Source organism: Schistocerca cancellata, chromosome 1 (assembly GCF_023864275.1).
Source record: "Schistocerca cancellata isolate TAMUIC-IGC-003103 chromosome 1, iqSchCanc2.1, whole genome shotgun sequence".
Classification (NCBI taxonomy): Eukaryota; Metazoa; Arthropoda; class Insecta; order Orthoptera; family Acrididae; genus Schistocerca; species Schistocerca cancellata.
Window position 1 is genome coordinate 175185014 of NC_064626.1, and position 27271 is coordinate 175212284.

At 43.2% G+C, this 27271-nt stretch overlaps 1 protein-coding gene across 1 annotated transcript in view; it reads left to right on the forward strand.

The window, feature by feature from the left end:
- The first annotated feature begins 7353 nt into the window (after nt 1-7353).
- LOC126161572 (transmembrane protease serine 9-like) overlaps nt 7354-27271 on the forward strand; it is a 32724-nt gene continuing 12806 nt past the window's right edge. The window contains exons 1-4 of the mRNA XM_049917553.1: nt 7354-7363; nt 7474-7595; nt 14647-14811; nt 17653-17797. Coding sequence (XP_049773510.1) covers nt 7354-7363; nt 7474-7595; nt 14647-14811; nt 17653-17797 — 442 coding nt within the window. The remainder of the gene's footprint in view (nt 7364-7473; nt 7596-14646; nt 14812-17652; nt 17798-27271) is intronic.

Genomic DNA, 27271 nt, shown 5'->3' on the forward strand with positions numbered 1-27271 from the left:
CATGTAGAACTAACTGAGAAGTAACTGGCCACTGGATGATTGTCATTCGAGGGGCAAAATGCAGATATACGGTCTCATAATACTGTGCCCTTAAAGAACAGAGAAAAGTTGTAAAACCGCGTCAGTTGTATATTGGGACACGTCAGTGCTATAACTGACTAACAAAAATACACTGTCCAGTTACATTAATGTGACCGTCTGCCAATAGCCCGAGTAAGCACGTTAGCAGCGCAGACTGCTGCGAGCCGTGCAGGTAGTGTCAATGAGATACTGGAAGGTACCGCCAGGGATCTGGAGTGATGTTGACTCCAGTGCCGTGGCCAGCTGCGCTAGGTTTCTCCGTTGAGGACCCATGGTACGAAAAGCCCGATCGAGGTGGTCCTACATATTCTCGATTGGATTTAAACCCGAGGAACCCGATGCCCAGGGGAGCACGGTAAACTCACATTGGCGCTTTTAGTGCCACGAACGTACGAGGGGCGTTTGAAAAGTCCGTACAAAAATAAAAACTACTTACGTGTTTGGGGTAAACCTTTTTTATTTTTCGACGTAGACTTACACACTTCGTCCAACGCTGTTCTAATTTGTTGATCCCAACCGAATAATAGGAATTGTCCAAGTCTGCGAAATAGCTATTAGTTGCTGCAATCACCTCCTCGTTTGAATAAAATCTTTATCCCACCAGCCATTTCTTCAAATTGGGGAAGAAATAGCAGTCCGAAGGAGCCAAGTCTGGAGAATAGAGGGGAATGTGAACCGAATTGGAATCCTATTTCCATTAATTTTGCGACCACAACTGCTGAGGTGTGTGCTGGTGCATTGTCGTGATGGAAAATGAATTTTTTGCGGTCCAATCGCCGGCGTTTTTCTTGCAGCTCCGTTTTCAAACGGTCCAATAACGATGAATAATATTCACCTGTAATAGTTTTACCCTTTTCCTTGTGAATCCGGTAAGACTGTCATCATAACCTTTCCGGCCGAAGGAATGGTCTTCGCCTTTTTTGGTGCAGATTCTCCCTTGGTAACCCATTGTTTAGATTGTTGTTTGGTCACAGTAGTAATGTATACATGTTTCATCCACAGTGACGAAACGACGCTTAAAGTCCTGCGGATTCTTCCTGAACAGCTGCAAACCATCCTTGCAACAGTTCACACGATTCCGTTTTTGGTCAAGCGTGAGCAATGGCGGAACCCATCTTGCGGATAGCTTTCTCATGTCCAAATGTTTATGCAACATATTATGTACCCGTTCATTCGAGATGCCCACAGCACTAGCAATCTCACGCACCTTAACTCTTCTGTCATCCATCACCATATCATGGATTTTATCAATGATTTCTGCAGTCGTAGCCTCCACAGGGCGTCCTGAACGTTCAGCATCACTTGTGCCCATATGGCCACTCCGAAAATTTTGAAACCACTTATAACCTGTTCTAATCGAAGGTGCAGAGTCACCGTAATGTTTATCAAGCTTCTCTGTAATCTAATGGTTCAAATGGCTCTGAGCACTATGGGACTTAACAGCTATGGTCATCAGTCCCCTAGAACTTAGAACTACTTAAACCTAACTAACCTAAGGACATCACACAACACCCAGTCATCACGAGGCAGAGAAAATCCCTGACCCCGCCGGGAATCGAACCCGGGAACCCGGGCATGGGAAGCGAGAACGCTACCGCACGACCACGAGCTGAGTACTCTCTTTAATCTCCTGGGGCGTTTTGCCTTTCATAAAGTAATGTTTAATCACCACACGAAATTCTTTTTCGTCCATTTTTTGACAGCCACTGACTTCCTTGATTCACACGAATGCCAAACACAAAGAAATAGACCAATATGGCTGAAACTTGGTGTGCGTTCTTTCCAAAGATGCTTCTAACTAAACATGACCTGGATACGCGCCGGTGGTGCCATCTCTCGGACTTTGCACGGACGTTTCAAACGCCCTTCGTACACCGTTGGCTATGCGACACGTTGCGTTGTCCTGCAGGTAGATGCCATTGTGACGAGGAAAAGCAAACAACTGGTAGGGGTGGACATCATCCCTAAGGATGGCTGTACACTTGTTTTGATTACTGTGCCTTCCGTAATGACGAGTTCACTCAAGGAATGCCACGGAAACATTCCTCAGACTGTAATGCTCCCCTCCTCCAGCCTGGACCCTACGGAAGGTTGTTGCAGGGTGTTTGCTTTCAGACGTTTCACGCCAATGGAGCTAACGTGATTCATCTGCAAAGGTCACCGGTCGTCACTGAATGGACGTCCAGTTGTGTTACTGTCTTGTGAATTCCAGCCTTTGTCGCTGATGAACAGCAGGCAGCATGGGTTCATGAACCCACTCGTCTGCTGTGGAAACCCATATGCAGAAACGTAAGCTGAACAGTCTTTTAGGAGACACTGTTGCTAGCCCTTTATTTCATCTGGAAAGTCACTTGCTCGTCCCTGCCTGCTTTCGTTATAAAGTGGACCCCAGGACATGTCCGAATCCCCGGCAACGAACTTGCCGACAGGCTGGCCAAACAGGCGACACGGAAACCGCTTCTGGAGATAGGCATCTCCGAAGCTGACCTGCGTTCTGTCTTACACCGCAGGGTTTGCCGGCTTTGGGAGACGGAATGGCATAACAGCACGCACAACAAACTGCGTGTCATTAAGGAGACTATGAATGTGTGGAAGTCTTCCATACAGGCCTCTCGCAGGGAATCAGTTGTCCCCTGCCGGCTCCACAATGGCCATACGTGGCTAACGCACGCTTACCTACTCCGTCGCGAAGACCCACCTCAGTGTCGCTGTGGCTCCCAAATGACGGTCGTCCACCTCTTGCTGGACTGCTCACTTTTAGCCGTTCTGCGGCAGACTTTTAACTTTCCAAGCACCCTGCCTTCGGTGTTGGGCGACAATGCCTCCACAGCAGCTTTAGTTTTACGTTTTATCCGTGAGAGTGGGTTTTATACTTCTATGCAGTTTTTAGCGCATGTCCTTTATCCCTCTGTGTCCTCCAACCTAGTGCTTTTAGAGTGGAGGTTTCAATGTGTTGCACAGTGGCTGGCATTCCCTTTTTGTTCTCGTGGTTGGCCACCCATTATAATCTGCTTTCATGTTTTACTCCCTACTGTTTCTAGCGTCTCTCGTTTTCTTGTCCTCTTTTGTTCCTTTCAGCGTTCGTTACCTTCCCTTCGTTCTTGTGGCTTCTCCTTTCTTTCCGTTTTGTGTTAAATGTTTCGTCCGTTTTATTCTAACACTTGTGGCATTGTTTTATTACGAACAAGGGACCGATGACCTCGTAGTTTGGTCCCTTCTCCCGCCTTTAAACCAACCAACCAACCATCCGTCGTTCACCCCCGTCATGTACCGCCCGTGGTGTCCCACATCTAACTCTGTGTCGGTTTCGGATAGCGCCCTTTTGCCATGCAGGATATACTTTAACCACAGTGGTAGGCAACCAGCTAACAAACTTAGCCGTTTCGGAAATGCTTCGCCCCTTGGCCCAATATCCAATGATGATACGTTTTTGCGTGTCAGATAAATCGCTCCGATTCCGCATTACGACAAATTTGGTACCGTATCGTACTGTATACTCATTATTAACAAAGCTGAGTTTTAAGAAAAAAGCACACTGATCTTGCCAAAAGCCGAGAAGCGATTCTTCTTCTTGTTGTGGCTCCCTGGGCTGCACTGGGCCAGCCACAGCGCGTCCCTGGGTACCTCAGTAGCTGCGAGCGGCTCGATTGCTTGATTGCGCAACACGGGGCCGCAGTTGTGTAACGCCAGCCGCGGGTAGCCTGCGTCCCGCCCAGCCCTGTGTGGTTCTACTAGAGGGCTCGAGCAGATTTTCACAGCCGGAAGCGAATGCGTAACGCTTGAAGTTAAGGAGTGCTGGTATAAGGGGCCCTGTCGCCAGGGAAATGATTCAGTCGACTCGGGGTATCAAGAGTACTGATTTAACAAATAAGGCTCAATGAGAATTAATAATAAAGCTTTTAAGGGAACTGCACAGACCACTCTCCTTTCCGGCCCTTGTGTTTTTGTATAGGGTTGTTACTTGACTCCATTCGTACGCACGACTGCACTGTTTCCCGAGTGCCCCCTCCCCCCCCCCCCCCCCCCGAAACGCTTTATATACCGTCCACTGCTGGTGCTGCCATCTACGACTGCACGTTGATGTCGAACGTAGACGGCGGTCACATTAAAGTGACTGGTTCGTGTGTTTCTGTTATAATGGATGCATGGTGTTCTCAATGCATAGTGTTGTCAGTTGTTTCTTGAATGAGAAATAACTTATTGCTTGGCATGTATGTTACTTTGTTGTTACGTAACTGCTGTTTCTCACCATTTGTTAATGACATATATTTTTCTTGTTAAGAAACTAAACCGATAAATTTCGTATTTTAATTCTGTACGCTTGCTAAAGCTCCCCTGCCCCTCCCCCCTCTTCTCTCTCTCTCTCTCTCTCTCTCTCTCTCTCTCTCTCTCTCTCTCTCTCTCTCCCCTATCTTTCCAGATTGGCCTATAGGGGAACAGAGTATGACACTAGCAATGCAGAAGACTGGCCAGGCTTTTCTAATAAATAAAAATAAGCAACGACGTGCGTCAATAAAAGTTTCTCCAAATAAAAAAAAAACATATCGAAGGGAGTAACTGAAGATCAGCAAGTCCCTGCCTGCTTTCGTTATAAAGTATGGGTATTATCATCAGAATAACATTTTCTCTTATCAGTGGAGTGCGCCCTGTTTTGAAGCTTCCCGAAAAATTTAAACTGTGTACCCGACCGGGAATTTTGCCTTTTGCGGGTTATGTTCTTACGAATTGATGTATGTAAGGCCCGTTTTACACTGGGACACTGGCGACGGTCACCAGCAACGGTCTCCGACGGAGATACATTCCTATGAATTGGAATGTTCACATTAGAACACTGATCACAGACACAGCGCTGCAGATATGCCAACTGACACGCAGTCATATCTGAGACAGTGACGCAAAATATTCATTGCATATTATACTGTACACACTGTATTCATGAGTTTAGATTTGATTAACACGGAAGATTTTATAACTGAAGTAGAAAGCCATCTTCCCATTTGAGATGTGAAAAGCGATGACCATAGCAACAAACTGATGAAAACGAGTGCGAGGCAACAAATTACACTTCTGGCCATTAAAATTGCTACACCACGAAGATGACGTGCTACAGACGCGAAATTTAACCGACAGGAAGAAGATGCTGTTGTTGTGGTCTTCAGTCCTGAGACTGGTTTGATGCAGCTCTCCATGCTACTCTATCCTGTGCAAGCTTCTTCATCTCCCAGTACCTACTGCAACCTATGATATGCAAATGATTAGTTTTTCAGAGCATTCACACAAGGTTGGCGCCGGTGACGACACCTACAACGTGCTGACATGAAGAAAGTTTCCAACCGATTTCTCATACACAAACAGCAGTTCACCGGCGTTGCCTGGTGAAATGTTGTTGTGATGCCTCGTGTAAGGAGGAGAAATGCGTACCATCTCGTTTCCGACTCAGATAAAGGTCGGATTGTAGCCTATCGCGATTGCGGTTTATCGTATCGCGACATTGCTGCTCGCGTTGATCGAGATCCAATGACTGTTAGCAGAATATGGAATCGGTGGGTTCAGGAGGGTAATACGGAACGCCGTGCTGGATCCTAACGGCCTCGTATCACTAGCAGTCGAGATGACAGGCATCATATCCGCATGGCTGTAACGGATCGTGCAGCCACGTCTCGATCCCTGAGTCAACAGATGGGGACTTTTGCAAGACAACAACCATCTGCACGAACAGTTCGACGACGTTTGCAGCAGCATGGACTGTCAGCTCGGAGACCATGGCTGCGGTTACCCTTGACGCTGCATCACAGACGGGGGCGCCTGCGATGGTGTACTCAACGACGAACCTGGGTGCACGAATGGCAAAACGACATTTTTTCGGATGAATCCAGGTTCAGTTAACAGCACCATGATGGTCGCATCCGTGTTTGGCGACATCACGGTAAACGCACATTGGAAGCGTATATTCGTCATCGTCATACTGGCGTATCACCCGGCGTGATGGTATGGGGTGCCATTGGTTACACGTCTCGGTCACCTCTTGTTCGCATTGACGGCACTTTGAACAGTGGACGTTACATTTCAGATGTGTTACGACCCGTGGCTCTACCCTTCATTCTATCCCTGCGAAACCCTACATTTCAGCAGGATAATGCACGACCGCATATTGCAGGTCCTGTATGGACCTTTCTGGATACAGAAAATGTTCAATTGCTGCCCTGGCCAGCTCATTCTCCAGATCTCTCACCAATTTAAAACTTCTGGTGAATGGTGGCCGAGCAAATGGCTCGTCACAATACGCATGTCCATACTCTTGATGAGCTGTGGTATCGTGTTGATGCTGCATGGACAGCTGCGCCTGTACACGCCATCCAAGCTCTGTTTGACTCAATGCCCAGGCGTATCAAGGCCGTTATTACGGCCAGAGGTGGTTGTTCTGGGTACTGATTTCTCAGGATCTATGCACCCAAACTGCGTGAAAATGTTACCACATGTCAGTTCTAGTATAATATGTTTGTCCTATGAATACCCGTTTATCATCTGAATTTCTTCTTGGAGTAGCAATTTTAATGGCCAGTAGTGTATAACGAAGTTTGTGCCTGATTTTAATAAGAAGAGCATGGATAAGAAAAAATTGGTAAGTTCTATGTGTTTTTCTACAAATTTAATACCTTATTTTTCGAACCACAAAAGGCTGGCGAAATTAAGCTGCTACCCCTGTACGAGTCCATTTTACTAACTAATTAGTTGGCAATATTTGCGGTGTCGGACACGAGTGATCCGAGTGTGTTCATCACAGTCACCGGTGACCATCACTGGCGACCGTCACCAGTGCCCCAGTGCGAATCGGGCGTAAGAGAGCTGCTGCGTCGTTTGGAAGGTAGACATACTGGCGGAAGTAAAACTGTGAGGGCGGGTCGCTATAGCTCAGTAAGCTGGCTCAGTAAGTGCAACGCCTGCGAAAAGCAAGGTTCCGGTTTAACGCCCCGGTGCAATGGACAGATCTCATCTGCGAGGAAGTTGTATACGTATTTGTTTTGTTGTTGCAGATGTTCTCCTACGATGGAAAGCCTCGAACGTCTGTATGAATGAATATATTGCAACAGGATCTTTGTGACTTTCTGTTATCAACTACTGAAATTCAACGTTTGGTACTGATGACACCAGAAAAATTTCTACATCAAATAATCAATCATAAACCAGTTTACGAAGTGTGTAACTAGAAGTAAATTTGAGCGCAAAGCGGAAAATAATTACGTGAATAACAATATTTCTAAAAGCTTCATCATGGGGCTTGGTAATTAAAATTTCTTTCATCACAGTTGTGCGAAATTGGGACGAATGACAGCGCTGCGGTGCGGGAGGTAGAGAAACTACAATTTTTCATTTGTACGAATTCATTCGCAGACGCTGCCTGCTTCTGGGACGAAACTTCAAGGACCGTGCGAGACGTCTCAACACTGCGAATAACCGCGGGCAAGAAAACAAGAGATTTTGATGCGGAAGAAGCTGATGTACAGATTAGAAAGGTGATTCTTACTTGGTATCTCCACTACTAAATCAATCTTTCAGTTCTGTGAACAGTCACAGGACAATGTAATTTTTTTCCATCTCAGAATCTGACACTGATATCAGACAGCGAGAAAGGATCATCCTACGTGATTCATTCTAATAAGTAGTTAACAAAGTCTTGCATGTTTTCGTTCCCAGTTGAACTACATTTCTCAGTCAAATGTTTGTCTCGATACTACATTATTGCTGTGGCTTGTAAAATAAAAATATCCTTATCTACACTCAGTGACAAAAATGTTTACTTGCTTAGGAGAAGTGGAGGAAGCAAATTGAGAGAGGTTGTGTTGTGTTATTTCAGTCATTACAACATCAAGTTAAATGAACAACAACATTAGCTGTACGAACACACTGATGGTCCCTTCTCAGTAAGACACAGAATTCCCTTTTGCCTGGATGCATGCACTGATTTGTTTGGGCAGACTGTAATACAGCCATTATATCCTCCTCTCAGGTAAGGGTCCACATCTGTTATAAATGGACCTAGATATACTGGATATTAGTAAAACGGCGATTCTGACGTTCGTGCTCCTCCCACACGTATTCTGTTGGAGACAAATCGAGTGATCTCTCTGGTCAAGTGGGTACCTCAACAACACACAGGCAGCTCAAAGAGATATACTTCGTTCGAGGACAGCGTTGTCCTGTTGAAAGATGACCTCGGATTGTTGTCAATTGCCAGGATACTGTCTCACGAGACGTAAAATGAACCTGTAGGTGCCTGTGGCATACACCTGCGACGCCAGACTTCTTGAATCACTACAAGAGGTGAACTGAAGTAATACCCAATGCCTCCTTACACAATGATTGTAGGATAACACCAGTGTGTCTCCAAGCTATTGGTGGATTGTGTCCTCTTCCATCGGCGCCACCAAACTTGCCGACAATGGTCATCTGAGCTGGTGCAGAACGGAAATTAATCGTTGAAAATGATGCGGCGCCTCTCGTCGGCAATCCATGCTTCCAATGCAACACTCGAAAGGCAGCCGGCCGTGTTGTGACGCTAACATCAGCCTTCTAAGCTCATAGGTTATTCTGTAGTCCTGCTGTTGCTATTCTCCAAGCAGTGGTGTTTGGTGACACAGTGTATAGTAGTGAGTCTGTCACTCATGCCTGGAGGGCAGGCGCTGATGTGGAGGGGTTACAGTATGCTTGACGCACTTTACAGCGCTCCTCTCGTCATGCGGTCAGACTTGATCAACCGGACAACGTTTTATACACTGACGTGCCTGTCCTATCCATCACAGATGATGGCAGCTCTAATCATTTACATACCTATTAACAATATGTTGCTGTTTGTTGTGTTCCTCATTCCAAAGATTGGTTTGATGCAGCTCTCAATGCTAATCTATCTTGTGCATAACTATCTCTGCATAACTACTTTACATTGCATTAATACTTATTCCATAGACCATGAACGCGACATTTCGTAATGTTGTGCAATGTAAAGTTTAAAGTAAGTTTTCTTTACACGATATAATAATTTTTTTACTATAGTTACTACTTCATATCTAAAAATTCATCTATTGAGTAGAAGAAGTGGTCATTCAAAAATTCTTTTAATTTGTTTTTAAATGTTTGTTGTCTATCCGTCAGACTTTTAATACTATTTGGCAAAAGACCAAAAATTTTTGTGGCAGCATAATTCACCCCTTTCTGTGCCCAAGTGAGATTTAACCCAGAATAGTGCAGATCATCCTTTCTTCTAGTGTTGTAGCTATGGACTTTACTATTATTTTTGAATTGGAATGGGTTATTAATAACCGATTTCATAAGTGAATATATGTACTGCGATGGTACTGTGAATATCCCAAGTCCCTTAAATAAATGTCTGCAAGGTGATCTTTGGTGGGTTCCAGCTATTATTCTGATTACACACTTTTGTGCAATGAATACTTCTTCTGTTAATGATAAATTACCCCAATATATGATGTCATATGAAAGCAGTGAATCAAATTAGGCATAGTAGGCTAATTTACATATGTGTTTATCACCAAAATTTGCAATAACCCTAAAAGCGTAAGTAACTGAACCTAATTGTTTCAGCAGATCATCAATGTGTTTTTTCCAATTCAATTTCTCATCAATGCACACACCCAGAAATTTTGAATATTCTGCCTTGGCAACAGACTTCTGTGCAAAATCTATATTTATCAATGGTGTTATGCCATCTACTGTACAGAACTGCATATAGTGTGTTTTCTCAAAATTTAGTGAGAGTCCATTTTCAGAGAACTACCTAATAATTTTCTGAACACATTATTTACAATTTCCTCAGCTGATTCTTGTTTGATGGGAGTGATTCTATACTTGCATCATCAGCAAAAAAAAAAAAAAAAACTAGCTTTGCATCTTTATGAATGCAGAGTGGCAAGTTATTAATATAGTATATTGAACAATAAGAGACCCAAGACTGAACCATGTGGGATACCATATTTGATCTCTGTCTAGTTAGAGGGCTCTGTTGATTGTTGCAGACTATCTGTACTGTTAATTTCAACCTTCTGCATTATTCCAGTAAAATATGAATTAACCACTTGTGCACTGCCCCACTCATACCACAATACTTAAGCTTTTCTAGAAGAATTTCATGACTCACACCGTCAAAAACCTTTGAGAGGACACAAACATCTCAGTGGGCGATGTTCAGTCATTTAGAGCATTTAACATTTGATCAGTGAAAGCATATATAGAATTTTCTGTTGAAAAGCGTTTCTGAAAATCAAATTGACATTTTGGTAGTGTTTCATTTCTATAAATATGTGATGCTAATCTTAAATATATCTACTTTTTCAATAATTTTGGATAAAGATGTCAGTATTTGTTAGCATCAGACCTATCCCCCTTTTTATGCAATGGATGCTATGGTTTAAAAATAGCATATTTCAGTTAATCTGGAAAAATGTCCTGTTTCAGTGGGCTGCTATATATGTGGCTGAGAATCCTACTTGTCTGTTGGGAACAAGCCTTTAGTACTCTGTTGGAAATGACATCAATTCCAAGTGAGGTTTTACATTTGAGTGAATTTATTATTTTCTTAATTTCAGTAGCAGAGATGGGTTGAATTTCAGATTTATCAAATTGCATACGTATTGCCTTTTCCATATACTGCCTTGCACTTTCTAATGAATAGCTGGATCCCATTTTCTTTACAACACTTAAAAACAATTGTTAAAAAGTTTTGAATTTTTGTTAACAAACTTTTCATTGAATTTCATAGAAATACAATCTCCCTGTGCTCTCAGTTGCCCTGTTTCCATTTTAACAATATTCCAAATTGTTTTAATTTTATTATCAGACATTCTAATCTCAGACATAATGCACTAACTTCTGGAGTTCTTAGTAACTTTTCTTAATATGGTGCTGTAGTTTTTATAATGTTTCACTGTTTCTGGATCATTACTCCTTGTTGCTATAAGATATGTTTTTCCTTTTCTGTTTACAAGATATTTTTATTCCTTTTGTAAGCTATGGCTTTTTGGATGGTGTCTTACAACTAAATTTCACTGTTTTTTTTTGGGAAAACTGTTTTCAAATATATTCACAAAGGTATCATGAAATAGGTTGAATTTTAAACTAGCATCAGGTTCTCTACACACCTCATCCCAGTCTAACTGTTGCAGACTTCCCCTAAAATTTTTGATTGTTAAGTAATTAATTGGTTGCAATATTTTGGAGGACTGTTTTGCACTACTATATGGAGCTACGTCATATACTGTAACTAGCTGTGCGTCATAATCAGACAGATCATTCTTAACAGAAAAAAATTTTATTTGATTAAATTCATCTTGGTGTATAAAAATATTATCTATCAGGTGCTGCTCTCCTGTACCACCTGAGTAGGAAAATCAATACCTGATGTCAATTTCAAAGAACCAAGTAATACTTCAAGATCAAGCTTTCTATTGGATTCTTTCAGAAAATCTACATTGAAATCCCCACAGTCAATAATTTGCTTCTCTCTGTCTGACAAATAGCACAACAAAGAATCCAAGTTTTTCAAAAACAGTTGAAAATTTACTTATGGGGACCTATACACAGCTACAATTACAAAAGCACCATTATTTAGTTTAAGCTCACATGCACATGCTTCTATATGTTGCTCTGCACTAAACGTTTTAGTTTTTAAATTTTTCACACAATGATATATTTTAATACATATGGCAACTCGCCTTCTCTCCATAGTGTCTCTACTTACATGTATTGAAAGCTTATATCCACCTACATTTAGATTTTCCATATCTGTGACTACATGATGTTCAGATAGGCATAGTACATCTATTCTACCCTCATTTTCTAAATCTTCTAAACAAACCAGAAGCTCATCTACTTTCCTTTTAATCCCCTGATATTCTGAAGCAGTACACTAACATTATTTTTCATTGTGGTTTTCTGAGAATCTTATGACATACTAGCATTATTTTTCACTGTACTTTTATGAGAATCTTGTGATATTTTAATTCTAGTACCTGTCTGTCTCTCATTAAACTTAATTTCATTCAATGTTGAATCATTGGACATTGATCTTGGCCTGAAAAAGAGGTACTTACATGAGTTTTAGTGCTCCCCCTCAAAGATTTTGCTATCACCCCAGTCAGTTTACTTTTCCCTTTCCTATTGAGATACAGGTCATGTCTTGTGAAGGCCCACGTACAAATACCATAAACAGGAAACAAACCTATGCCTGACAAAGCAGCCACCTGAAACAGCTGAGTTAGCTCCATATTGGCCCTCATGATAGAGCTGTTCAATTGGGGCCGATCATACTGCATAAAAGCAGGAACCAAGCCAATATTTGTATGGTTCGTTGCAGATGCTATTTTTATCAATATTGTATCCCTGATCCCCATGAATACTGTTTCCCACTCCATCCATTATCACAACATGATCCTGCTTTGTAAAACCCTTGCACAATGAGCCAACATCCTCTATCACCTGGTTAAGATATGCACTGAGCTTGAAAAAACTTGTGATCTAGTACATGTCACCTAATTTTTCCTGCACTATCTGGCCCACAATTCTTCGATGGCTACTACTAAACAACAGAACTTTCCTCCGCCTTTCTACTTTTTTTTGAAAAACTTCCCACGCCCATTTGAACCTATTTACTGTAGTCAAGCTTGGTCTACATTTACAATTTTTACCTTCTATTACCATATTAACTATTTTTTGGTGCCCCAGAATGTGTCCTTTCAAATGATTCCTTCTTATGGTGAAGTTATGAAATAAAGTTATTTGTTCCTCAATTCAGTTAAGTTAGCTAATCTACCCATCTAATTTTCAGCATTGTTCTGTAGCACCACATCTCAAAATATTTATATTATGTGTGTGCAGAACTGCGTTTACGTTGGATTATTCCATGTAGGTGTTTGCCTGTGTTTACTATTGGTGGGTGTGCTAATTTTGAGATGTCTGTTTATGAAATGAATAGACAAAGTCACCAGTAGTGAGACACCAAATTCACGAATCGAGTTAGTCTTTGAACGACTCCACTTTACTAAACAGGATAAATTTCAAAGCTTTATGCGTTTCCTGTGTTAGAAATTGCCTTTGGATTGTTATCATTTGCACAGGTCATCACACCAGATGACACTGTCTTTCAGTATGAGCCCAAGGACGCACGATTGACTCAGTGGACTTCTGAAGGCCTAGAGGATTAGCCTACATGTACACGGGTCCATCGGATAGCCATTGTGTTGACAACCGTTCAGTAGCACAAACTGACAAAACCAGGGATCATGCTGCTTATCAAACTTTCATTGTCTTCCAAACGCATCTTCTTATGCAAGAAGTCCTAGTGCTGATAATAATGTCGATACATAGACAGAACTTCATCTTTCAGGCACTACAATAGCGTGATTGTTTGTTAGCCTCATAATACAAGTCACAAAAGAACCATCACCCTGAAGTATTGTTCCTAATGAATGAAGCTGCACATTATTATATTAGACACCTATGATAGATTGTGTTCGACAAAAAATGTAACTTAATTCGTAGCTTCCTGTAGAAACAGTAGAGTCCTAAAATCATACATAGAGACGATTGTAGAGTCCTTGAATATTCTTATTGGAGACAGTGGTACACAGTCTCACTATTTCCACCTGTAGTCACCTTGCTTAACGGATGTTGCCAGTAATGTGAACTAGAGCAAACGATCACTGCATTGTGTGTCATACATACTCCATGGGGGCAGGTCTGGTCGTCTTGATGGTCAAAGTAGTTACCGAACATCCTGAAGAGCATGTTGGGTAACACGGTTAAAATATACAAGGTGCGTTCAAGTTATAACACTCCTGGTTTTCCTCTAAGAAACTAATCGCACGAAGACTGTGAAACATCTGTCACTTCTCGACGCGGTCGCAGGTTCGAATCCTGCCTTGGGCATGGATGTGTGTGATGTTCTCGGGTTAGTTAGGTTTAAGTAGTTCTAAGTTCTAGGGGACTGATGACCTCAGATGTTAAGTCCCATAGAGCTCAGAGCCATTTGAACCATCTTGAACTTGTTGATGGCCCAACACTGAAATCTGCAGCAATTTGCGGAAGGGTTGCACTTCTGTCACTTTCAACGTGTCTCTTCAGTGGTCGTTGGTCCCGTTCTTGCAGGATATTTTTCCGGCTGCAGCGATATCGGAGATTTGATGTTTTACCGGATTCCTGATGTTTACGGTACACTCGTGAAATGGTTGTACGGTAAAATCCCCATTTCATAGCAATCTCGGAAATGCTGTGTCTCATCGCTCGTGCGGCGACTATAACACCACGTTCAGACTCGCTTAAACATTGATAACCTGTCATTGTATCAGCCCAGTAACCGATCTAACAATTGCGCCAGCCAATTGTTCTCTCATATAGGAGTTGTTGACCCCAGCGCCTATTCTGCCTGTTTACATATCTCTGTATTTGATTATGCAGTTTCTTTGGCGCTTCAGTATAGTTTCGAAGTACTGGTGCTGAGGATATGCTGAACAGCCGTGCGAGCCCACTAAGTGAGGCCACCGTTCCTGCTCACAGATCTCACGGGTGCTGCTGCAACCGGGCTCCCAGAGAGAGACCGGAAGTGGGCCAGCCGTGGCGGTGGCGTTGCTGGAGAGGCCGCTGGAGCTGAGCGGCGCCGTACACTCCGTCTGCATCGACGGGCCTGCCGCATCCCCTCTGAAGGATGGCCAGACCGGTCTGGTAAGAGGGAACGCCTATTGAGAGTTGCAGTGGCAGTCGCTCGCAATTTACTTTTTTGCTTGTTGGGTGGATAATATTGTATACAGAATGTCGCTACGTTTGGAGGGCTATACTCAATGACATGCAAAGATATTAGTGGCCTCACATGACTGGCTCCCAAGAAAACACACATATTTGAGACGCCCGCTAAACCCGCTGGGCAAAACAGGTGAACAGGGTTGTGGGAAGGGCCAAATAAGGTGTCGATCGGTTTCACTTCAAACTTGTAATTTATTGTAATTTAATAACACATAGGCGAACCTTTACAACTACGAGTTTCAAAATCCAATTCTCTCACGGCTGAAGGCCTCCAAACAAGGAATCTGAAAAAGCAACAAGATAAATTTCAAGTGACTGAAGACATGCAGTTAAAACTGCACATAAATTATATATATATATTGAGGCTTTCCGCATATATATATATATATATATATATATATATATATATATATATATATATATATATATATATATATATATATACGGAAAGCCTCAAGGCAAAAGTGGATAGAACAAACATATACAAGGTGCAATACAGCTGGAGGCCACAATTAAATTTCAAAATTTTAAAATATATTACCATAATCTTTCAAGGCAGAACGCGACAGTGTTTTCGCTTAAGGGGAAACTCTGAGAAATGGCTTTAAGTGGCTGAAGGCCCGCAGTTGATTTACTAAAAATTCAAAAATACCGTAACCTTTAAGTTTTCAATGGCCAAACGCACACTAAATGAAAAAGCAACACAACGAAAATAACTAAATTTAAGAATAAGGTTTTAAACGGCTGAAGTCCCACAATTGATTTACATAAATTGATTTACATAAATCACAATAAAAAATTTTCTTTTAAGGCATTGGCTATAATAGATTACCAATAGACCATTAAACACCCATGAAAAGGACAGTATAGACAACGGCACTCAGACGCCTCCAGGGGGGGGGGGGGGGGGGGTGCCGTCGAAACATTAACGTTCACTTAGGTGAGACAGGTGGTGGGCCCAACTACCCTTGATCTGTCGGTAACCCAACCAAGAGACAGTCACAGACCGACCGACCAAACGACTTGCTTTCCACCAATCGGTACGTAAAAACTCAAAGACCAAACTGTTACAGACGTGATTATCTACAATGAAATATGTATTAAGCTGCCAGAACTACACACAACTACACACCATGTTGGACAGTGACAACAGGTGAGGAAATGACGCTGCCTGAAATTACATTAGTGACCAGGGCAGGTAATCGGAACACTAACGGCCACAAGGCAGAAAATTCCGCTGGTACACTTGAATTTGAAATAAGGTAATATAGTTAACATCACCAAAAAGGAACACTGCCTGAATTAACGTCAGTGGCCAGGGCAGGTAACCAGAACACTAACGGCCACAAGGCAGAAAATTCCGTTGCTGCACTTGAATTCTAGTGAACCAATATAGTTAATTCCACTGCATGGCGGGTCGATTTCACCAGTACAAACACTCGGTGTTGCTCACAGGAAGAGTTCCCCAACAGCGAACCACCGAAACGAACGACACAACATAACGGACGTGGCTTGAGTACTTAACACACCACTCAACTTTGACGTCCTGGGTCGGTGAGACACGAAGCTCGTAGCGATTAGACGGCTCCACACACGCTCCGACACTACACAGGGACCGCCAGCGGACCCAGCCGACTGCATCGCATGGAGATATCCTCCCTGGTCCGCACCAACGACCGACTACCTGCAGACCCCCTAGCTAGAAACTATATGCACAAGACCAAAGATGGTACACGGTGCAAATATCGATACACATCGGTGCTGCTACACGTAGAAGGAGGAATAACTACGGCATAACCGCAACAATGGCGGGAAACCAAACACAGATAGACAGCCAAGTTCAAGAAAACGCATAGTTCGGAGTGAGCACGGCTCAATATTGTTCGCTCAACTTGTACAGCTAGAGTGCTGAATCCTAGGCTTTAGACCCTACTGCAGTACATCCAGGCCCATAGGGTTCCATAACACAGCAGATGCCAACAGCACGTAAATAACAATATGTACGGGCTGATGTGATGGAGACTCCATGTAGACTTCGCCACTGGTGGCTCCAAAATCGCCATGCTATTTTATCTATGCCAATCATCTGTGCACAAGCGATTTGATTCTCTAATCGTTTAAGCTACTCTCAATGGAAATGAGTATCGCAGAAATATGGTGAAAAAGTCATGCTTGAGTGTCACTCTGTGAAGTTTTAAAGCCGGTCAGAGTGGCCGAGCGGTTCTAGGCGCTACCGTCTGGAACCGCGCGACCGCTACGGTCGCAGGTTCGAATCCTGCCTCGGGCATGGATGTGTGTGATGTCCTTAGATTAGTTAGATTTAAGTAGTTCTAAGTTTTAGGGGACTGATGACCTCAGAAGTTAAGTCCCATAGTGCTCAGAGCCATTTTTTGTGAAGTTTTAAAAATGTTTTTCTCCAATAAAATTGCGAAATGTGAGTTAACGATAAGGGGCGCTAGACCTTTTTTTTTTTTTTTTTTTTTTTTTTTTACTATCTCTTGTGACATTAAAGTAGCTTTCAGAGACATTAAATAGATACTATCATGTGGCACAGTGTTTCTTAAATCGCTGCTTATTACAGCTCTCGTTCTTGAAAACTAGTACTCTGAAACATGTTCTAGCTTGCCTTACCATGTACTGTTCTTTCCATATATTCTTTTTTATTTAGCAGAACGATATGTTTAACTGCACTTCATCCGCCTTATGGTACACTGATGTAGATAACTTTCCTTCTTCTGAAAAATGTTTTGCGGGTTTTTACAGGTTGCAACTCTCGACTTGCCGCGATATTCCGAGCTCAAGATTCTTAACATGAATGTTCTAAAGAAGAATGAATGTTTAGCTGAACTGTCTGTCAGTTCTTGCTGGACAATGGCTTCTGACAACTTTTGTGCAATCGATCGCAAAGGTAAGAATCAGCGAAATATTCGTCGCACTGAAACGATAAATCTGAAATTACGAAGAGAAGAAACTGTATTTTCTTAAACCTTGTATTTTTTTAACTTTATGACAACTATCAACGTATATACACTACTGGCCATTAAAATTGCTACAGCAAGAAGAAATGCAGATGATAAACGGGTATTCATTGGACAAATAAATATATTATACTAGAACTGACATGTGATTACATTTTCACGCAATTTGGGTGCACAAATCCTGAGAAATCAGTACCCAGAACAACTACCTCTGGCCGTAATAATGGCCTTGATACACCTGGGCGTTGAGTCAAACAGAGCCCGGATGGCGTGTACAGGTACAGATGCCCATGCAGCTTCAACACGATACCACAGTTCATCGAGAGTAGTGACTGGCGTATTGTGACGAGCCAGTTGCTCGGCCTCCATTGACCAGACGTTTTCAATTGGTGAGAGATCTGGTGAATGTGCTGGCCAGGACAGCAGCCGAACATTTTCTGTATCCAGAAAGGCCCGTACAGGACCTGCAACATGCGGTCGTGCATTATCCTGCTGAAATGTAGGGTTTCACCGGGATCGAATGAAGGGTAGAGCCACGGGTCGTAACACATCTGAAATGTAACGTCCACTGTTCAAAGTGCCATCAATGTGAACAAGAGATGACCGAGACGTGTAACCAATGGCACCCCATGCCATCCCACCGGATGATACGCCAGTATAGCGATGACCAATACACGCTTCCAATGTGCGTTCACCGCGATGCCGCCAAACACGGATGCGACCATCATGATGCTGTAAACAGAACCTGGATTCATCCGAAAAAGTGACGTTTTGCCATTTGTGCACCCAGGTTCGTCGTTGAGTACACCATCGCAGGCGCCCCCGTCTGTGATGCAGCGTCAAGGGTAACCGCAGCCATGGTCTCCGAGCTGATAGTCCATGCTGCTGTAAACATCATCGAACTGTTCGTGCAGATGGTTGTTGTCTTGCAAACGTCCCCATCTGTTGACCCAGGGATCGAGACGTGGCTGCACGATCCGTTACAGCCATGCGGATAAGATGCCTGTCATCTCGACTGCTAGTGATAGTATCCAGCACGGCGTTCCTTATTACCCTCCTGAATCCACCGATTCCATATTCTGCTAACAGTCATTGGATCTCGACCAACGCGAGCAGCAATGTCGCGATACGATAAACCGCAATCGCGTTAGGCTGCAATCCGGCCTTTATCGAAGAAACGTGATGGTACGCATTTCTCCTCCTTACACGAGGCATCAAAACAAGGTGTCACCAGACCACGCAGGTCAACTGCTGTTTGTGTATGAGAAATCGATTGGAAACTTTCCTCATGTCAGTACGATGTAGGTGTCTCCACCGGCGCCAGCCTTGTGTGAATGCTCTGAGAAGCTAAATATTTGCATATCACAGCATCTTCTTCCTGTCGGTTAAATTTCGCGTTTGTAGCACGACATCTTCGTGGTGTAGCAAATTTAACGGCCAGTAGTGTTGTTGGTTGTAGTCTTCATGTATTATTGTGTACTACAATTCTTCACTTAATCAAAAATGCATTTTGGCATGTTTTAACAGCCAGCGTATTACGTACCTAGTTTCTATAAGGTAAGGAAATACAACAAAACGGTAATAAACAATCAAATATGAAAGTTAATTGTGCGAAAGTATAGCGATGTGTCACTAGAATAGTGCTGCACAGAAAAGCCATAGACGCTGCAAACAGCTTGTGGCTTCTGTGGGTAACAAAAATAGTTGTTTATGACTAGGATGGCCATTGAAGCTGATGGGGTAGGAGACATTATTTACCGGATGAAATGCAGTGGAAAGGCATTGGTAAATTGGAGTCCTGTCAAAAATAGTGGTGGCTTGGTGGTTGTATGTTCATCTTTCTATTCTTGTGGCTGCCGATAGCTTCTGTTGTTGTTGTTGTGGTCTTCAGTCCTGAGACTGGTTTGATGCAGCTCTCCATGCTACTCTATCCTGTGCAAGCTTCTTCATCTCCCAGTGCTTATTGCAACCTACGTCCTTCTGAATCTGCTTAGTGTATTCATCTCTTGGTCTCCCTCTATGATTTTTACCCTCCACACTGCCCTCCAATGCTAAATTTCTGATCCCTTGATGCCTCAGAACATGTCCTACCAACCGGTCCCTTCTTCTTCTCAAGTTGTGCCACAAACTCCTCTTCTTACCAATTCTATCCAATACCTCCTCATTAGTTATGTGATCTACCCATCTAATCTTCAGCATTCTTCTGTAGCACCACATTTCGAAAGCTTCTATTCTCTTCTTGTCCAAACTATTTATCGTCCATGTTTTACTTCCATACGTGGCTACACTCCATACAAATACTTTCACAAACGACTTCCTGACACTTAAATCTATACTCGATGTTAACAAATTTCTCGTCTTCAGAAACGCTTTTCTTACCATTGCCAGTCTACATTTTATATCCTCTAAACTTCGACCATCATCAGTTGTTTTACTTCCCAAATAGCAAAACTCTTTTACTACTTTAAGTGTCTCACTTCCTAATCTAATTCCCTTAGCATCACCCGACTTAATTCAACTACATTCCATGATCCTCGTTTTGCTTTTGTTGATGTTCATCTTATATCCTCCTTTCAAGACACTGTCGATTCTATTCAACTGCTCTTCCAAGTCCTTTGCAGTCTCTGACAGAATTACAATGTCGTCGGCGAACCTCAAAGTTTTTATTTCTTCTCCATGGATTTTAATACCTACTCCGAATTTTTCTTTTGTTTTCTTTACTGCTTGCTCAATATGCAGATTGAATAACATCGGGGAGAGGCTACAATCCGGTCTCACTCCCTTCCCAACCACTGCTTCCCTTTCATGTCCTTCGACCCTTATAACTGCCATCTGGTTTCTGCACAAACTGTAAATAGCCTTTCGCTCCCTGTATTTTACCCCTGCCACCTTCAGAATTTGAAAGGGAGTATTCCAGTCAACATAGTGAAAAACTTTCTCTAAGTCTACAAATGCTAGAAACGTAGGTTTGCCTTTTCTTAATCTTTCTTCTAAGATAAGGCGTAAGGTTAGTATTGCCTCACGTGTTCCAACATTTCTACGGAATCCAAACTGATCTTCCCCAAGGTTGGCTTCTACTAGTTTTTCCATTCGTCTGTAAAGAATTCGCGTTAGTATTTTGCAGCTGTGGCTTATAAAACTGATTGATCAGTAATTTTCACATCTGTCAACACCTGCTTTCTTTGGGATTGGAATTATTATATTCTTCTTGAAGTCTGAGGGTATTTCGCCTGTCTCATACATCTTGCTCACCAGATGGTAGAGTTTTGTCAGGACTGGCTCTCCCAAGGCTATCAGTAATTCTAATGGAAGGTTGTCTACTCCCGGAGCTTTGTTGCGTCTCAGGTCTTCCAGTGCTCTGTCAAACCATCATATCTCCCATTTCATCTTCATCTACATCCTCTTCCATTTCCATAATATTGTCCTCAAGTGCATCGCCCTTGTATAGACCCTCTATATACTCCGTCCACCTTTCTGCTTTCCCTTCTTTCCTTAGAACTGGGTTTCCATCTGAGCTCTTGATGTTCATACATGTGGTTCTCTTATCTCCAAAGGTCTCTTTAATTTTCCTGTAGGCAGTATCTATCTTACCCCTAGTGAGATAAGCCTCTACATCCTTACATTTGTCCTCTAGCCATCCCTGCTTAGCCATTTTGCACTTCCTGTCGATCTCATTTTTGAGACGTTTGTATTCCTTTTTGCCTGCTTCATTTACTGCATTTTTATATTTTCTCCTTTCATCAATTAAATTCAATATTTCTTCTGTTACCTAAGGATTTCTACTAACCCTCTTCTTTTTACCTACTTGATCCTCTGCTGCCTTCACTACTTCATCCCTCAGAGCTACCCATTCTTCTTCTACTGTATTTCTTTCCCCCATTCCTGTCAATTGTTCCCTTATGCTCTTCCTGAAACTCTGTACAACCTCTGGTTCTTTCAGTTTATCCAGGTCCCATCTCCTTAAATTCCCACCTTTTTGCAGTTTCTTTAGTTTTAATCTACAGTTCATAACCAATAGACTGTGGTCAGAGTCCGCATCTGCCCCTGGAAATGTCTTACAATTTAATACCTGGTTCCTAAATCTCTGTCTTACCATTATATAATCTATCTGATACCTTCTATTATTTCCAGGATTCTTCCACGTGTACAACCTTCTTTTATGATTCTTGAACCAAGTGTTAGCTATGATTAAGTTATGCTCTGTGCAAAATTCTACCAGACGGCTTCCTCTTTCATTTCTTTCCCCCAATCCATATTCACCTACTATGTTTCCTTCCCTCCCTTTTCCTACTCTCGAATTCCAGTCACCCATGACTATTAAATTTTCGTCTCCCTTCACTACCTGAATAATGTCTTTTATCTCATCATACATTTCATCAATTTCTTCATCATCGACAGAGATAGTTGGCATATAAACTTGTACTATTGTAGTAGGTGTGGGCTTCGTGTGTATCTTAGCCACAATAATACGTTCACAATGCTGTTTGTGTGGTGTCACCGCCAGACACCACACTTGTTAGGTGGTAGCTTTAAATCGGCCGCGGTCCATTAGTACATGTCGGACCCGAGTGTCGATACTGTCAGTAATTGCAGACCGAGCGCCACCACACGGCAGGTCTAGAGAGACGTACTAGCACTCGCCCCAGTTGTACGACGACTTTGCTAGCGACTACACTGACGAAGCCTTTCTCTCATTTGCCGAGAGATAGTTAGAATAGCCTTCAGCTAAGTCCATGGCTACGACCTAGCAAGGCGCCATTAACCATATCTGGAGAGAGTCTCACTTGTATCATCAAGAATGCTGTATACAAATGATGGATTAAAGTTAAGTACAACCGCAGCTACGTACTTTTCTTTATAGCATTCATAACGTATCCTGTTTCAGACCTCACGCCCGTCTGCGTTAGATTATAGCGTGCATTTCGGCCTCCTCTATCTACAAGGTGTTGGCACAATTGCCAACACATCAGTTTGTAGTAGCTTACCCGCACTCCTATTTTTTTATTCATTATTAAACCTACTCCTGCATTACCCCTATTTGATTTTGTATTTATAACCCTGTATTCACCTGACCAAATGTCTTTTTCCTCCTGCCACCGAACTTCACTAATTCCCACTATATCTAACTTTAACCTATCCATTTCCCTTTTTAAGTTTTCTAACCTACCTGCCCGATTTAGGGACCTGACATTCCACGCTCCGATCCGCAGAACGCCAGTTTTCTTTCTAGTGATAATGACGTCCTCTTGAGTAGACCCCGCCTGGAGATCCGAATGGGGGACTATTTTACCTCCGGAATATTTTACCCAAGAGGACGCCATCATCATTTAACGATACAGTAAAGCTGCATGCCCTCGGGAAAATTTACGGCTGTAGTTTCTCCTTGCTTTCAGCCGTTCGCAGTACCAGCACAGGAAGGCAGTTTTGGTTAGTGTTACAAGGCCAGATCAGTCAATCATCCAGACTGTTGCCCTTGTAACTACTGAAAAGGCTGCTGCCCCTCTTCAGGAACCACACGTTTGTCTGGCCTCTCAACAGATACCCCTCCGTTGTGGTTGCACCTACGGTACGGCCATTTGTATCGCTGAGGCACGCAAGCCTCCTCACCAACGGCATGGTCCATGGTTCATTGGGGGGGGGGGGGGCGATAGCTTCTATCCGAACATAATCAAACATCTTCCAGTGGCTGACTCATAGTCAGCTCAATCCACCACCGGCAGTGCCCAAGAGGTACTGTGCAGATGCAGCAGCGCCACGGTGGACCCCTACTTTAAATGAGACACTTGCAGTATCTGGAATTTGGGATCGATGCACAGTGCGTAACACAGCGTGTACTAGGCAAGCTCCACTTGCTAGCCCATACGAAGTGGTTCCAAAATTTCCGAGAATATCCCCGCGAAAATCAGAAAACTTTTACATTTTAATTTCCACCATCAGCTTCAATATAGTGCCATCGCATCTGTATGCATCTCTTCCGGCGATTTTCTCATTGTTAGAAGCGGTACTGGAAGCCCGCTGGCTGAACCGTGTTCAAAATTTTAGTAGTTGCAATTTCGCTTGAATCCCTTCTCAACTTCAGTTTCATTTCAGGAATAGGAAGAAAAAGCAAGGGACTAGGAGCAGACGAGTAAGGTGGATTGAGGACAACTATTTTTTTTTTTTTTTTTCAGGAAGTCCCTCAGAGTGAGCGGGATGTAAACAAGTACATTTTCATGAAGCAACAACTTGTCTTTGTTCTTTCATCTCTCAGGCCGTTTACGTCTAACATCTTCCTTACTACCTGCAAAACGTCGCATTAGAACTTCGCTATGACTGGCTGACCACTTGCAAGAAATTCAGCGTGGGTAATTCCGTGAATGTTAAAAAAATAACTAGCATTGATCTGATGTTGCTGGGAACTTGGCGCGCTTTTCTTGGCTGCGGATAGGAGAGGATGGTGTCTTCCACTGCGAAGATTGTTTTATTTCAATGTCGTAACTGTACATCCATGATTCATCAGCAGTTATGACCCTAGCCATCCTCGAACTATTGTTTGCAGATCAGTGCACCCCTTAAGCCCAGGGTTAATTAGGAAATTTGGAAATTTGTCGTAGGTTCCTGTGGCACCAAACTGCTGAGGTCATCAGTCCCTAAGCTTACACACTACTTAATCTAACTTACACTAACTTGCGCTAAGGAAAACACACACACACACACACACACACACACACACACACACACACACACACATCCTCCGTAGACATCCATTCACCTTTAAACTGCTTAAAACATTTATATGTTCTTGCTTGTCACAGAGCTTGCTTACCAAAAGCCTCCCTTAGCAGACGGTGGCTTGCGGCTGTTGTTTTGCGGAGCTTAAAACAAAAGTTCATGGCGATCCTTTGTTCCTCAAGCCAGCCAATCAAAATTCGCAGACAAAGTGTAGCACGGTATAAACAAATCAGCAACAAAAGATTGAAACCGATGCACTCGCTATGGCACCAATTAGCAGATTGGCAGTTGAAAGACACAACTAGAGGTGCATGCAGAAATTTGTACTGCTGCTTGTTTGAGCTCAATATTCAAGCGCATCGTACTCCTCGTCGAGTATATCCACCCTCCTACCCCTCCCCCCTCCCCCTTCTCCACTTCTCCAACTTCTCCAATATCACAAACACAACATTTGTCCAGTGCTCTCACTTCTCAGACAGAAAGCATCATAATGTCAGTCTCCTAGCTCCTTTTTGCTACTACCTATTGAAGACTGTTGGAGCCTGTTAGGTGGGGAGCGTAAGGCGTCGTCCCTGGAACCTTTCTAGACACGTCATTTCTTCCGATTGATGAAATACGTGAAGGGAAAGTTTTGTTAATCAGAGCAGAATTTATGACAAATATTCGAATTCATTGTTCGTGTATAACGCGCACTCAAATGAAAAAGTAAATAGACTTTTATTGCTTCAAAAGTAAATGCCATAACCATTAGTTCATTTATCCTCCTGTGAGACAAGACGACCAATGACTCCGAACCATGATTATACCCACAGGTGCTCCTCTTTGTCCGAAGCAACTCAGATGTCAGATGTCAGATGTCAGCGGCCACAGATGTCTTTTTTCAGGGTTCCAAAATACGGAAATCGCATAGGGGAAGATGAGGACTGAACAGAGGATATGTAAGAACTTCCCAGAGAAACTTCCGTATAGTAGTTGAAACAACCTTGGTGATACGTACGTAAGCATCCTGCCTGATCACCTACATCCATTCATGTCCATTGTGCATTCCGATGGACTTGGGCAATTGCAACAGGACAATATACTCTTCTGAGTTTAAACACTTCCGCTGGCCACCAAACTCCCCAGTCATTATTCGAGTCCAAACCACATCGTGTTGCAGCACTTCTCCGTGTTCGCGGGGGTCCTACAGTATTTCAGGCAGGTGTGCCAGTTTCTTTGACTCTTCAACATATTATACGCCACGGTATGAAACTGGGGACACATTATGAACAAGATGCTGAGAAAGAAATGTGGTTGAGTTGTACAGATTACACCCACAGACGTCACTGACACAGTGTTTTCTGCAATAACACTTATTTATCATGTTAAGTTTATAGAGTTAGAAGTGTCTTCATGATGGCGGTTGGCGGCCAGGCGTAAGCGCGCATACCGCGACTAACAAGGGGAAGGCCTCAGACACGGCCAACCGATTCGGCTCAAATTTTGCAGGTCGCTTGTGTACAACCTAAAACGAAGGGCTCTAAGATATTTTGGGTCAACACTCCCAAAATTTTGAGAAAATCACTCCAAAAGTTATGACGAGCAATCGACTCAAAATTGGAGGGATCGATGGATAACTGTAAATAGAGCATTTTTCATCATCAGGTATGGGGTCCGCAAACGCAAACTTTTCCAGAAATCAAGGAAAGGAACTTTTACAACTGCCGCTTCTGTACCCTCATGGTAAACGCTTTTCGCCGACAGCGGCGATAACGCAACGGCCAAGGGAAGGCCGGCACGGTAGCTCAGCGTGTTCGGTCAGATGTTTAGCTGCCCTCTGTAATAAAAAATACTGAGCTGATCGATCAACAACGAACTTAAACACATGTCTTACGACGTCCGCCCCGAGCAGATGCAATGAACCAAATTGAAAAAAAATGAGATAACAAAAAAAAAAAAAATGAACTGACCGGGAATCGGAGAACCCGGGTTCGAATCTCGAAGAAACCTCACGGATGTTATTCTTTTTGTATTGGAAGAGTGAAGGTGTCCAGCACGAGCCTTATATAAGTCAATCGGAAAGAGTTGTTTTCCGTCATTAGGCTGCCGCGAACCTCGTGGATACATGTAGTGATTTTTCCATCGTTAATGCGCTGAATGAAATACGTTTTGGGAATGAATACAGTGTTCTTCCGTAAGTTACATACGACGAGTACTGTATATACACTCCTGGAAATGGAAAAAAGAACACATTGACACCGGTGTGTCAGACCCACCATACTTGCTCCGGACACTGCGAGAGGGCTGTACAAGCAATGATCACACGCACGGCACAGCGGACACACCAGGAACCGCGGTGTTGGCCGTCGAATGGCGCTAGCTGCTCAGCATTTGTGCACCGCCGCCGTCAGTGTCAGCCAGTTTGCCGTGGCATACGGAGCTCCATCGCAGTCTTTAACACTGGTAGCATGCCGCGACAGCGTGGACGTGAACCGTATGTGCAGTTGACGGACTTTGAGCGAGGGCGTATAGTGGGCATGTGGGAGGCCGGGTGGACGTACTGCCGAATTGCTCAACACGTGGGGCGTGAGGTCTCCACAGTACATCGATGTTGTCGCCAGTGGTCGGCGGAAGGTGCACGTGCCCGTCGACCTGGGACCGGACCGCAGCGACGCACGGATGCACGCCAAGACCGTAGGATCCTACGCAGTGCC